Below are 12,985 nucleotides of genomic sequence, written 5' to 3'. Positions count from 1 at the left end.
TTCCGAGAAGACTGGAGCGTCTGTAACCCCATGTTTGATGCTGCGCGTTGAAGTCCCCGCCAGTGAGCATCTCGTCTTTAGGGTGAGCGTCGCGAAGTTTCCGTATCCAGTCAAAACTGACTTCGTGATGGTTGGTCGGTTTGTGGGGTTTAACGTCCCAAAGCGACTCAGGCTATGAGAGACGCCGTAGTGGAGGACTCCGGAAATTTCGACCACCTGGAGTTCTTTAACGTGCACTGACTTCGTGAGGCTTTGTGCGGGGTCTGACGTATGCGCTGACAACCACAAGATGTTTGCGGTTGTATCGCACTCGCGCTGCTACGATTTCTTGGTGCGGTGAGCAGAACGCGGATGTGTCAAGTTGGGCATGAGGAGTATTTTTATGAATAAATATAGCAGCCTGAGCGCGGATTACAGGGGCGTTTTGGTAACGAGGCGTATGCATAATACTTGGAGAATAAAGTGCCTTGTAGTGACGGATTCCAGGGGATGTTCCGTTTGTTTCTTGAAGAAGGCGAATTGGGGTGCGCATGAACGGCGGCCTAACTCCCGCTCTCTCCGCCAGGAGCGCCACAGGTGTTACGACGTCACGCCTCAAAGCATCGGTGGAAAAATAAAGTTCATAACAACAACTGGGCGACCAACTCGCGCCGTCTGTGATAGATAGCGGTGCGCATGAACGGCGGCCTAACTCCCGCTCTCTCCGCCAGGAGCGCCACAGGTGTTGCGACGTTATACAGCTGTATAAAGCGGCGACCGACTCGCGCCGTCCGTGAGACGGCGGTGCGCATGACTACGATGCCGCCTACTGCTAAGGATGCTTTCGCAACCTACCGGGCTTAACCAAGCTAAGCCTCTGCTAACTTTTTTCTTCCTCCTCACATTTCAGATTTGCGTTTTCAATGGGTCCCTGGCCACTGTGGTATTACATAATGAAAGGGCGGATTTTTTTAGCAAAATCCGCTCTTAGTGGACCTCTTAATTGTTCCATTCATACCAAATACTGTTTACTTAACTTTAGCACGATTTCAAAATTTTCAACGTCTCCATCACCTCAGTAACGAGCCTCTCCTTTCTGCACCAGATTACAAACACCTCAGATTGCCTTGGCGTGGCCGCATGTGTGTTTCAAGGCTATGTGAAGTGTCTATTACTCTCTTGCACTGCAGATTACCGAAACTAAATCTGTATTTATGTCGTTCGGGGCTATCCGCTACTAACCTCTGTGAGTCTTGCAAAGAAATTGAATCCATAGATAATTTTTTTTCTCTTCTGCCGGAGGTTCGCATCTCCCCGCGAAATTTACTTAGCAACTCCCCTTTCGAGATTAGGCCTTCCACTAATCATTCCAGTTCTCCTCTCCTTCGGGGCAAGCGTCAAGGGATATGCCTTAAAACCAGTGAGCGAGTCTATTATTACATAATTTCAACAGGTACCTATGCTTTCCTATGCTAGGTACGATTTCATTACCTTTTCTTTTCCTTTTTATTTTTTATAGCATCTAGCCTCCGCAATACAAATTCCCCTTCCTCCTCCGCATTTGGCGGGAAGTGGGGCGTGGCTCTCCGCGAGCGCGAAAAAAAAAAAGCGGTCGAGGGAGCGCGCGCCGCTGGATTCAGTCTGGACGTGGCGAGGGAAAAGCGCGCTGCGAGCGGTAGACACCCATTATTCTCCCGTCAGTCAGCGAGACGGACCAATGGACGTCGTTCCCGATACGTACGTAATTATCGGGGGGCCGTCGGGCCAGCGCAGGAAGCGGTGAAGCTGGCTTCTCAAAGGAGAGCATGAGAGAGCTTTGAATTGTATTTTCGATGCTTTGCGGCGCGCGTGTCGCTGTAGAATTTTGCACAGACTATCTCCGGTACCTGATTGAAACACTGGGCTCCTTTGCCTAAAAGGGCCTTCCCTGGACAGTGGCCCTTTAAAGGCACAGACTGCAGTACCCAATGCTTGGAAGCCAGAAGAATTGGTTAGATTTACCAAGTACTTTGAGACAGGCACATATCGCCAAATGGTAGGGAATTAGTCGGGACCAGTGCTCGGTAAGGACTACGTATGCAAATGTGTAGTCATTTAAGACTGACTTTTGAAACTATTCAATGTTTTGCGCTGCTAGGGTAGGTGTGCTAGGTGCACATTTTCTGCAAGGTAGGCCTCCAACTTCGGCCCTATATGGGCAAACGGAATGAATAACCAGTACTAACCTCGGCCCCACCTTGGTAGCATATGTCAGCCAAGTTGCTTGCATATTGCCCGCATGGGGCCTAACTAGGTTGGCTGGTCAAGTCCAATAACCAGCAATGACCACTGCCAAGCCTCGGTTACCTAGCTTGGGCCAATGTTGGCCGTATTGCATGTCAACTTTGGTTGAACATAGGGCCAGTAAATTTTTCTGTTGGGTTGCCTGTGTGGGTTAGCAAAACAGCCTAACAAAGCTGCATAACCGGGCTTAGCCAAGCGAAGGCACAGCAATTTTTTAAGCTTTAAGGTTTATTTGACAAAGGAGACGGGACTTAGACAAAGAAAGGATTCAACATAACTAAGGAACTGCTACCACTACTAAAGCAGAGAATTTACGAGTAAGAATTTTACGGCAGCCAAGATTAACCTGAAACCTCGTGCACCTGCAAGCTTCGTTCTGGGATCAGCTTTCCATACACCCTAGTGTAAAGCAGGAATGCTAGCATTTTGTTTGGGAACCAAAGAGCCCTGGCGGAACAAGCGATTCCTTTCACTTAACCCTTCCAAGGCTACACCTCTGCATTTGGCATCACTCTGTCAAGTCAGCGGATTTCCAACAGGCTGTCAAAATATGCAATTCACAAACATTTAAACTAGCATTGGTAGGCGGACAATGGGAGAGGTTAGAACAGAGCCTTGTCAATATGTAAAACAGACAATCTAAATGATTAAACAGATGATGTGCGACATATGGAATGATGTACTACAAGATTCCAGATAAGTTTCGACTAGTCAATGCTCTTAACGTGCACAAACATCCCGCAGTGCAGCGGAGTCACGAAATTCACATCTTGAAGAATCCCATGACTGGGCTCAGATGCAGAAAATGCAATAATACAAGGCTGTATGCAGTATGCTCCTCCCCCAATTTAGTATAAATTATGCATTTATTAATTTTCTAACAACACAAGTCATAATGAACGACAAACTACAAAAGAGAGTGAGTCAAGAAGCTGAGTTTTACAGGCTCTTCGTGGTGCCTCCAACACATGCAAATGGTTCACTGACCAAGAGAATTAAAGACATAACACTGAAGGCTACAGGCAGCGGACAAACTCTTTATTACAAACGACTGTACAGGATCAATTGTTTTTGAGGGTTTTATACTTTTTTTGCCTTCTGCTCCTCGAGCGGGAATAAAGTACAAGCTTCCAAGGCAACCAAGGAAAGACAAGAAAAAAAAAACAAGAACAATAAAAGGTACAGCTCAAAAGCATGCTACAGTACAGTTTGCAAGACGGCATGCACACAGTCAGTAAATGCACACACACTATGACAAAAGTAGTCCACACAAGAAAAAAAAAAAAAAAAACAGATGCTCAGGAGACGCGCTTGCCACAGCTGGGTTTGCCCAGTCCGACAAGCATGCTGGCACTCTGGACCAGTACACGCATGTGTGTTCACGCGGCAGCCAACAAAGCCTATGTACAGTGTTCAATGATGCATGTATACACAGCTATGTACAGTTGCAGCACAGATAAAGCTGCTCCACACCTCTCGCCACTAGACACAAACGACTCGCACACATACACACACTTTTTCTGCTCTACCTTTCTAACCAACTTGAACAGGCACCACTATTCATAAAGGCCAGCCGTTTTGTTACACCAGGGGTGGGCAGAGGAATTAAATTAACAGGGTGGCAATTCCATTGCATGCACAGTAATGACTGGGAAGAAAAGCAGACAACAGCAAACAAAAAAAAAAACTCAACCAGTTTCCCAAAAGACTATTTCAAAGGGAAAGCGTACAAAACCAGTGTGCACATAGGTGGCAATACCGCAAACTCTGAAGGAATTGGCAACAAAGGGCAGCTAACCATTACCTCTCTAGGCCGGCTCACTGAACTCGCATTCTAAAACCAAAAAAAACTTCGCTGAAAGAGACTACCTTAGACAGTCAATGCACATGTCAATGCAGGAGGCGTTCGTACAAAACCAGTGTGCATACAGGTGGCAGTACCGCAAACATACACTCTGAAGGAATTGGCAACAAAGGGCAGCTAACCATTACCTCTCTAGGCCGGCTAGCTGAACTCGCATTCTAAAACAAAGAAATCACTTTGCTGAAAGAGACTACCTTGGACAGCACATGTCAATGCAGGAGGCGCTGTGTCGTACACAATGGCGCGGGAGTCGACAAACCACTCCGGTGACAATGGCTGGCCCCACCAACAGTGAAGCCCGTTCACAAAGCGACAGTCTGGCAGCATTTCTACTAAGCATGCAACGCCTTCAATGCCAAAGAAAAAAAGGCCACATGGCATGAATTCATAGCTTCTTTCTTTTCCCCCCCTCTACCGTCAGCATCGGCGATGCCCTACAGTTCTAGTGATGCACAACCATTTGCATTATTTATACAGTATTATATATAGTATATATATTTTAGCAGAAAAGGAATTATCACAACACTTCCAAGACATTCACAAACAAACAGCCTACAGCATCTTTTTTTTTTTGTTGTTGTTTGTTTCATCCTTTCTACGCTTTCCAAAAGGTACCCGCCTGCATTAAAATCGTGCTGTTTCCATAGGTATATATAACAAGCGGAGTCATAAAGGAGTTTCTGCACGCTAGGCTCATCTAGCACAGACATAAAAAGACACTGCCAGAATTGACTTCTACTCTGAGAACAAAACAGGAGCACTAAGACGACACGCAGCACAACAAAGGTCATTCTGGTACAGCCCCATGTTCGCTAAATGAGATGGGTGACGAGGTAAACAGCTTCCACATACTAGAGAGCTCGACGCATACATGTGAATAAAGGCTAAAGGCATTAAGAATAGTGAAAAATGGGAAGCAAGAAGGTGCCTCTTGTGCAGACTGAAATAAAACCCTCTAGCGAGCGTCTTGCAATTTCTAGGACTGCTGGCTGGCGAGCTGAAAACAATGCAAGGTCGCTATCACTTTATACTACTGCACAGCTTCTAAGCGACTTTCGAGGATTACACACTACGATGGCCCAGCATTGTGCCTTGAGTACCCGTCGACACCACGGCTCTCTCCCTCATCAAGTACTCGTCTCTGCTGAGCACCCTAACACTAAGCACAGTCATATTGTGCGGCTATCGAACAAAAGACGGAAGGCCAACGAAAAGGGACGATACACTTAGGAGGATGGAAAAATGACACAACTGCATATAACGTACATCATACACACTAAAATTCGCTGAACAAATGAAACAGGCACTTTCAAGACAGAAAGAGTGCGACGCACCAATTGCAAGACATGCAATTATTACACTTTGGTATATGGTATGTATATCATCCACACACTTTGCCACTCTTCAGGAACCTTGTACTCTCTCAAAAGAAAAAATGAAGCATGCAAGAGGAGTGGGGATAAAAAGGCAGAAATAAATGGCAGAATGTGTTTAGGACAAAACTTTTTTTTTTCTTTTTTTTCTTCTATTTCGTATATAATGGGGTAAATACTGTGTTCAGTGCGATTACAATGTACACGGGTGCTCCCATCATATTCCCCAACATTTCGTAGCTTGTGCTAGTGAAACAACGGCATAAAACCTTGCACACTCATTAAAACACAATGCGGGGTCTTTGTTGTTGTTTTTTTATGTGTTTCTTTTTCAAAGCCTCGCTCTAAAATAACCCTTAAAACTCGGGCGAACCCTAGTCTGCATAGTGCCATAGCACTTTAAAAAACAGCAGCAACATCGCCATAAGAAAGCCTTCACGCCACACCTCATTTGCTCGGAGCACTTCCTTTCCAAGATCGCCCAAAGCAGCTCCTCTATGAAATTGGACCTCAATCCACATAACGGACAGGATTGTCACACAGTCTACTTCAATTCTGACAAGGACATCTTGATGCCAGCCACTTGAACATTCACAGCCCCGTCTTTTAAGCTGTGCACAGGAGGCATGCTAGAAAGCACAAATGCCTCTCAAAAAAAAAATTTAAAAGTACTTTGTTTCTGTTATGTTAACTCCTCAATAGCGAAAAAAAAAAGCCATTTTTTAACAGCCATCAGATCGTAAGTGCACACATTCTGTGGTGAAAATAATTCTTCCTCTCAATCAAACAGACTCAACACAATGCACCAAAAGACACAACACAAGTCTCACTTCCTGTCTCACGCCCAATGATGCCAAAAGCCATAGGGCATAACCGATAGGCTCGAAAGATAACACTGAAAGCTTCGGTAGCTGCTTTTCAGTCGGTTTAAATAAATCTACAAACTAAACGACGAAAAGTCTGGGACTGCCTCTACACAAACAAATGGGGTAAAAGATCCTAGTTCCAGCTACGCAAAACATGATTCCAGCTTTAACCGCCAATGCTACAAATACCTTGCGGCAGGCTTGGAGGACGATAGAAATTCCGTCCCTGCAGCAGCTAGATGCCACAGAGACAAAACCAAATGGCCGAATACTTGATGAGGAAACAGAAAGGAAAATCACCAACAGAATTCAAAAAGAATGAGACCCGAGCCACACAGTTACTAGCAGCCCCACGGACTCGGGCTAGGAATGCACATCATTTCAGCATTCATCACCTGCGTCATCTTCTGTTCATCTCACTCAAGCTATCTGACTAGTCAACGCGGCAGCGGTGAAAAGCACGGGCGTTAGGGGAGGGAGAAGGGTGGAGAGGAGCTGGCAGCCTGCGGAGGTTATGACCCCCTTAGACACGCACAGCTTGGTCCACAGATGGCTACTGCACTCGTCAAAGTGCCCGGCAGAATCAGCCTTGCCGCATGCGCGTAAGGGATTATCACAAGTTACCCCCAACATCGGTCCGGAGTCGAGGCAGGGGAGAAAAAAAAAAAACAAATAAGATAAGTGCGGAAAATAAATTATTCGGAGACGGGAGGGTGGCAGGGCACTGTAACTCGGGTGCTAGTGGAACACAGAAGGCAGAGAAAACAGGGACCCAACGATGCGCTGAGCGAGGAGGGGATCTTTGTGCGACACTCCAGTCTCGGTTGCACAGTTTTGACTGTTGCAACTAAGCTGCCAAATAAAGGTTGCCTCCTTTTACAGTTACCTTTCTTTTATTGCGAACAGTCCGTAAAAAAAGACTGACGGTTTAAGAGGCTGTTTGATTGCAAACACCGCGGAACACTCGCAGCAGCGAGAGTGAAACAAGCGAGTGGCCAAAGCTTGGCATTTAACAAAAGTGCAGAACAACAAAAAAAGGTCATAACAGTGTGCAGAGCATGGTTAAAAGCATGAAATCCATCCTTATATTAATTAGTTGGCTCGTTTTTCAGCAGGCAAGAATTTCTCGCAGTGCAAATTCAGAGCAGCAGTACGAGAAGGACGCTGCATTGTGCAGGATTTTTTTTTTTCTCTTACTCTTAATAAGGAAAGGGGGGGGTATAAAAGATGTGTGTGCATCAGCGAAATAAAAGCAGAAGAAATGGACATGACCGATGGAGTGAATGGCTAAGATGTGACGAGTTTGTGAAGAAGGCCAGCTCTCCTCCAAACAACCAGGAATTAAAATGAAGGTGGCAGGCACAAAACAAGTGAGGCATTAAATGAAGGGCGATGGAGCCATCCGGCTGTCACAGTAGCAACAGCAGCAGCAGCACGAAGCACGCCAGTGAGAAGAGGATGGAAGTGTGACGAGGAGGCAGCGAGGCACCCCCTCCTCAGGTCGAGTCGTAAGCGCACACGAGGCCCTCGCTTTGCAGCACGTAGAGACGCTTTTCCACCGCATCCTTGTCTGAAATGTACAAACGCAAAAGATGTGCATCAGTGCACTGTTTGGACCAACAACACCAACAATGTGTGAGCCCAGTGATGGTGAAGGTCACGTCTTTCTTTTTTTTGTACCATGCGTACCAACAATACGAAGTATTTCCAAAACTGCTTCGTAACTAACTTCTCTGACTTCCCATTAAGTTTGTCTGGCCTTTCTTTTTGCTTATTAAGCCGTGTTCAGAGTACGTGTGCAACGCACGGATCGTTCGTAAGGATCGTAAGCGTAAGCGCAAAAAGCCTAACGTGTCTGTTCAGACTGCTGTCGCATTGAGCGTAAAATGCACAAAATCCGCAGCTAGCGTGGGCGTAAATGTAGGAAGACCCGCAACTTTTACGACTAGCACAGATACATCTGTTACACGCGACCAATGCGCACAGCCGTTTCGGTTTTCCCTTTCCGGTCACGGGGCTTCCGGTCCTTCAAGATTTTGCGTGCAGACCAGCTAGTACCGTATTTTCCGGTGTATAAGTCGCGGTTTTTTTCTAAAATTTTCGTCGGTGCGTCTTATCCATCGGTGCGACTTATGTATGGAATAAATCCGGGCCGCGGCGGGCGAAAGGTGCCTGTGTACTTCGTGACATCAGCACACGCTAAGAGACCCAGGTAGCATAATTTAATTTGGAGCCCACCACTACGGCGTCCCTCATAGCCAATGTCACTGCGGGACGTTAAACACAACAATTAAAAAAAAATTACATGGTGGGCGCAGGCATGCGCCCTAGCCAGAAAAATGATGATGATGACGATCGCGCGCCACCTTCTGCTGCGCACAGTAACTACATTTCGGAAGAAACTCAAAATTGACTTGCAAAACAAAATGCGGCACATTCTAATAGGCAGTTTTTGTCTGAAGGAGGAAAATGTGTTGTTAATTTTAAAATGGTAGCTCGCGAATACAAAAATACAAATTTTAATTTTTGAGCTGCTTCCGCTGCGTCACTTCCGTCCGCCATGGCATCTTCCTCGGCATTTTCATTGCACTGATCGTTCCAGCGTGTATGGCGTGCCGTGCATCTGTCGTGTCTGATTTCTCGCTAACCATGACGCCGCCTGCGAGGCGAAAAAGTTACGACGCGAAATTCAAGCTGCGTGCAGTTGAATTCGCACAGCAGCATGGGATCCGGGCTGCAGGAAGGCAGTTTGACGTTAGTGAGAAAATGATCCGGGACTGGCGCAAAGCCACCAGCGTGCTCCAGACAATAAGGTCGACCAAGAAGGCCAACCGCGGCAAGAAGGCGCGCTGGCCGGAGCTTGAGCATCGTCTGCGTGCATGGGTCCTAGAGCAACGAGCCGAAGGCAGGGGGCTATCGACAGTGCAGCTGCGTCTCAAGGCGAAGACCCTTGCAACAGAGATGAATACTGTTGGATTTAAGGGAAATCCGTCGTGGTGCTTCCGCTTTATGCGGCGGAACAAGTTGGTGATGCGAGCGCGGACGACAGTGTGCCAGAAGCTCCCCGACAACTTTCAAGAACAACTGGATAACTTCAGTGCGTCTGTAAAGGAAGAAATTGTGAACGAGAACATCAGCGCGAGCCACATTGTCAACATGGACGAAGTCCCGCTTACGTTCAATATTCCCCTTGGGAGAAGCGTCACCGAGAAAGGGGAAAAAACAATAACGGTGAGAACAACTGGCCATGAAAAATTGCACTTCACCGTTGTTCTCGCCTGTTGCGCGGACGGTACGAAGCTGCCTCCCATGCTAATTTTTAAGCGCAAGACGCTACCAAAAGACTGCTTTCCTCCTGCTGTGGTGATACAGGCCAATGCTAAAGGTTGGATGGACGAAGACATGATGAGTGTGTGGCTTGATCAGTGTTTTTGGCGCCGACCTGACGGATTTTTTCACGTGAGCAAAGGAATGCTTGTGATGGACAGCATGCGGGCGCACATCACAGATTTCATTAAAAAAAAAAAATCAGTGTGAAGAACTGCGTCCCAGTGGTCATACCCGGCGGCATGACGAAGATGCTGCAGCCACTTGACATTTCTGTGAACCGCAGCTTTAAAGCGGTTCTGCGACGCTTGTGGGAGTCGTGGATGTCCGAGGGGGACCACAGCTTTACTAAAACAGGACGTATGAGACTCGCGACGTTTGGAGACGTAGCCAAATGGGTCGCCGATGCTTGGGACTCCGTTTCCAAAAAAACAGTAGTAGCCGGGTTCACAAAGGCTTGGCTGATCCCGTTCGCGAGTGGTGACGATGCTGACGGCAAAGTGGACACCAGCGAGTCTGAAGACAGCGATGCGCCTGCAGAGGAACTCCCACCTGCAGTTGCTGAATTATTTGTCAGCGACTCGGAGGAAGAAGGCTTTGATGGGTTTGCCTAAACGCCGTCTGTGAGTACCATACGCGTACCATACATACCATATATATGTATGAAAATAAAACATTTTTGAAAAAGTATTGTCTGGACTTTGGACGGTATATGCACGTGTGTCAGCACTGCCCATCACGAGATACGGTATGTGCATATGCGGCGGCCGCCGCAATCGTTTATTTTCGTCGCACTTTCTAACAGCGCGATCCTCAAAGAGTTTTCTACTGAGTGAACAGGTGCGTCTTATACACCGGTGCGACTTATATATGTGTTTTTCGGAAAAGCTGCCGTTTGGAGGGGCGTGCGACTTATACAAAGGTGCGACTTATACACCGGAAAATATGGTAGGCGACATCACCTAACGCTCCTACTCTGCTGCAGTGTCTCGGCTCACTGGTGTTATTGGTGTAGTGTCAGTGATTGTGTCTGTCCGCAGCTTGATCATGTGCAGTGCGGAATCTTCTTTGCTGTGGAATTATCAGCCTCTCATAAAAAAAGTTCAGCAGAGGCCGGCTCTCTACTACCAGTAGCAGAAATCACACAGAGATAAGTGCAAAACGATGCCTGGCTGCAAATTGCCAGTGCGCTGAGTCAAAGCAGTCAGAGGTTTTTCAATCCCTTTTTTCCATGTGCAAACAAGCTCTCAACAAGCAAATTCTTCCTTAGTTTAGAAAAGTGAGGTTATGGAGGCGGGGGACGCCCGCTTCATCCCAGTGCATTTTAGCAGCCCATCGGCTCCGTTGACAAGTGAGGGAACAGTTGGCCTGCAGTGAAAGGCCAATGCATAGCGACGCTGCAGTTGGGGCGCAGAACGGAGCTGGCGAGGACTCATCGAAATTTGAAAGAAGCTCACCGCAAAAGAGAAAAAGAAAACAGCGTCTTCCAAGGGGAGACGAGGTTCTGCGGACGTTTCCGTGTCTGCCGCGTGCCCCGGCTCATTGTTTGGAGTCAGTAGTACAATCTTTGAGCCGTCGCCCCGGCCCGTCTTCAAAAGCGCTCCGGGGCACTAGTAAAATTGCAAACAGGGATGCAGGTGGACCGCAAGCCGGAACTACATGCGAACGGGGGTTGTTGAAAAAAAAAAACAAAACAAAAAAAACAAAGAAACATGCTGCTTTGCTCCTCTGATTGAGTGTTGCGGGGTGGCAGCATCAGACATTTGCAAAGACAGTATTGGGGAAGCGCGAGGATGGTAGCTGGAGTGCAAGACAACTGTCAGACCACGCGGACAGGCATGCGCTATCGAAGATTTGGCAAACCCATATTCTTCTATTATTTGTCTACATAGATTGAGCGCACAGATGATGATACGCTCATTTTGAGCTTGAAGAGCCCTGGCCTCCGCTATTCAGCCATTTGCTAACTGGCGCCATGCTGACAGCGCTGATTGGCCGGTCGTAAAAAACGTATCTTATCGAACGGCCCAGTGTGAACATGCGCAGTCGCAAGCTACGTAAATGGGAGTTCCAGCCGCTATGCGCACTGTGACAAATACGATACTTACGACGGATGCGCACGTAGTCTGAACGTGGCTTTAAGCATTGGGCCAGCAGCGCTGATGGCTGTGTTCTCCACCGTGAAAAATTAGTACTGCTTGTTATGCACAGACTACAAAACTAAAGCTCTCAGTTCACTGGGAAAGTATCAGGCCCAAAACCTAAGACTTCACTTTTCTCCTTTGACCACTTCCTTAGAAAGCTCCTTACCTGAAGAACCTTCAATGCTCCTCACCCTGAAAGCTCTCCTCAACCGCAAAATCAGCCCTTTCACAAGCTAAGTAACGGATGCTGCATCATCATCATCATCAGCCTGATTATACCCACTGCAGGGCGAAAGCCTCTCCCATATTTCTCCACTTGCTGCATATGTCGGTTCAAAGGGGATGCCACACAGTTTCATGTGAATTCTTTTATTCAAGGCAGTTTGTTGCAAAATTTCTAAACTGAGGTGCTAATACAGAGATGAGTGGACATTTTGTGCTAATTTTGTTTACGCAATGCAATATATCATTGCTGACAAGTGCAAAGCTTGATGCAGTCTAGCAACACCAACAGGCTGATGGTGTCCATCCATGCTGCCTGCCATTTTCTTCCAACTGTGTTCACATCACGATTGTGTGTCCCCACCTGCAAGAAGCTTAGGCAACAGCGTGACAATGTGCATGCATGCGGAAATGAGCATCATGTGAAGCAGCAGTGGGGGAAAGCGCGCGTTCAGTGCGCGAAGCAGTGAAAGAATGCACGAAGGTAGCTGTGGAGCTGCCTTACACTGAGGAACCACCAAGGAAGCCTTCACTAAAGTCCCTTCATTCAGCGCGCTTTCAGAAGACAGCCTCGCTGCAATGAACTCTTTCTGACTGAGCGCTCGTTGCTCATGGTCTGATGACCACCAGCATCAGATTTCAACGGTAACTGAGTGTTAGCAAAGCTGCAGGATCACAAACTAATAAAAGGCCTAAGCAGCGGTCAATCAGGAATCAATGTTGAAAGATGCCCACATTCAATGATCGCTTTTTGTGTGTGCACAAAAATAACCACAGCGAAAAATTGTATGAGTTCTTTTGCATCTCCTTACATGCGGTAATGCGAAAGGATACAGGGGCGTCTTGTGTTAGCGTTGGTTGGCTTATGTGGATTCTGGATTACGTTGTTGGTCGACTTGGATTAGGGCTGTGACTAATGTTGCAAGT

At 47.1% G+C, this 12,985-nt stretch overlaps 1 protein-coding gene across 2 annotated transcripts in view; it reads right to left on the bottom strand.

Annotated features, from left to right (window-relative positions):
* Positions 1 to 3,279: 3,279 nt before the first annotated feature.
* Atg1 (serine/threonine-protein kinase unc-51-like protein Atg1) overlaps positions 3,280 to 12,985 on the bottom strand; it is a 127,773-nt gene continuing 118,067 nt past the window's right edge. Inside the window, exon 24 of one of the 2 annotated variants that reach the window (XM_084597908.1) lies at positions 3,280 to 7,935. In XM_084597908.1, the coding sequence (XP_084454034.1) occupies positions 7,862 to 7,935 (74 nt within the window). In that variant the 3' untranslated portion in view covers positions 3,280 to 7,861. Of the gene's footprint in view, positions 7,936 to 9,880; positions 12,433 to 12,985 lie in introns of those variants that run through there. The other variant, XM_084597909.1, reaches the window with a different exon arrangement.

The sequence above is a fragment of the Amblyomma maculatum genome, chromosome 3 (assembly GCF_055883805.1).
Source record: "Amblyomma maculatum isolate TAMU_Amacu chromosome 3, ASM5588380v1, whole genome shotgun sequence".
NCBI lineage: Eukaryota > Metazoa > Arthropoda > Arachnida > Ixodida > Ixodidae > Amblyomma > Amblyomma maculatum.
This window is presented reverse-complemented; position numbering and strand designations above follow the sequence as displayed.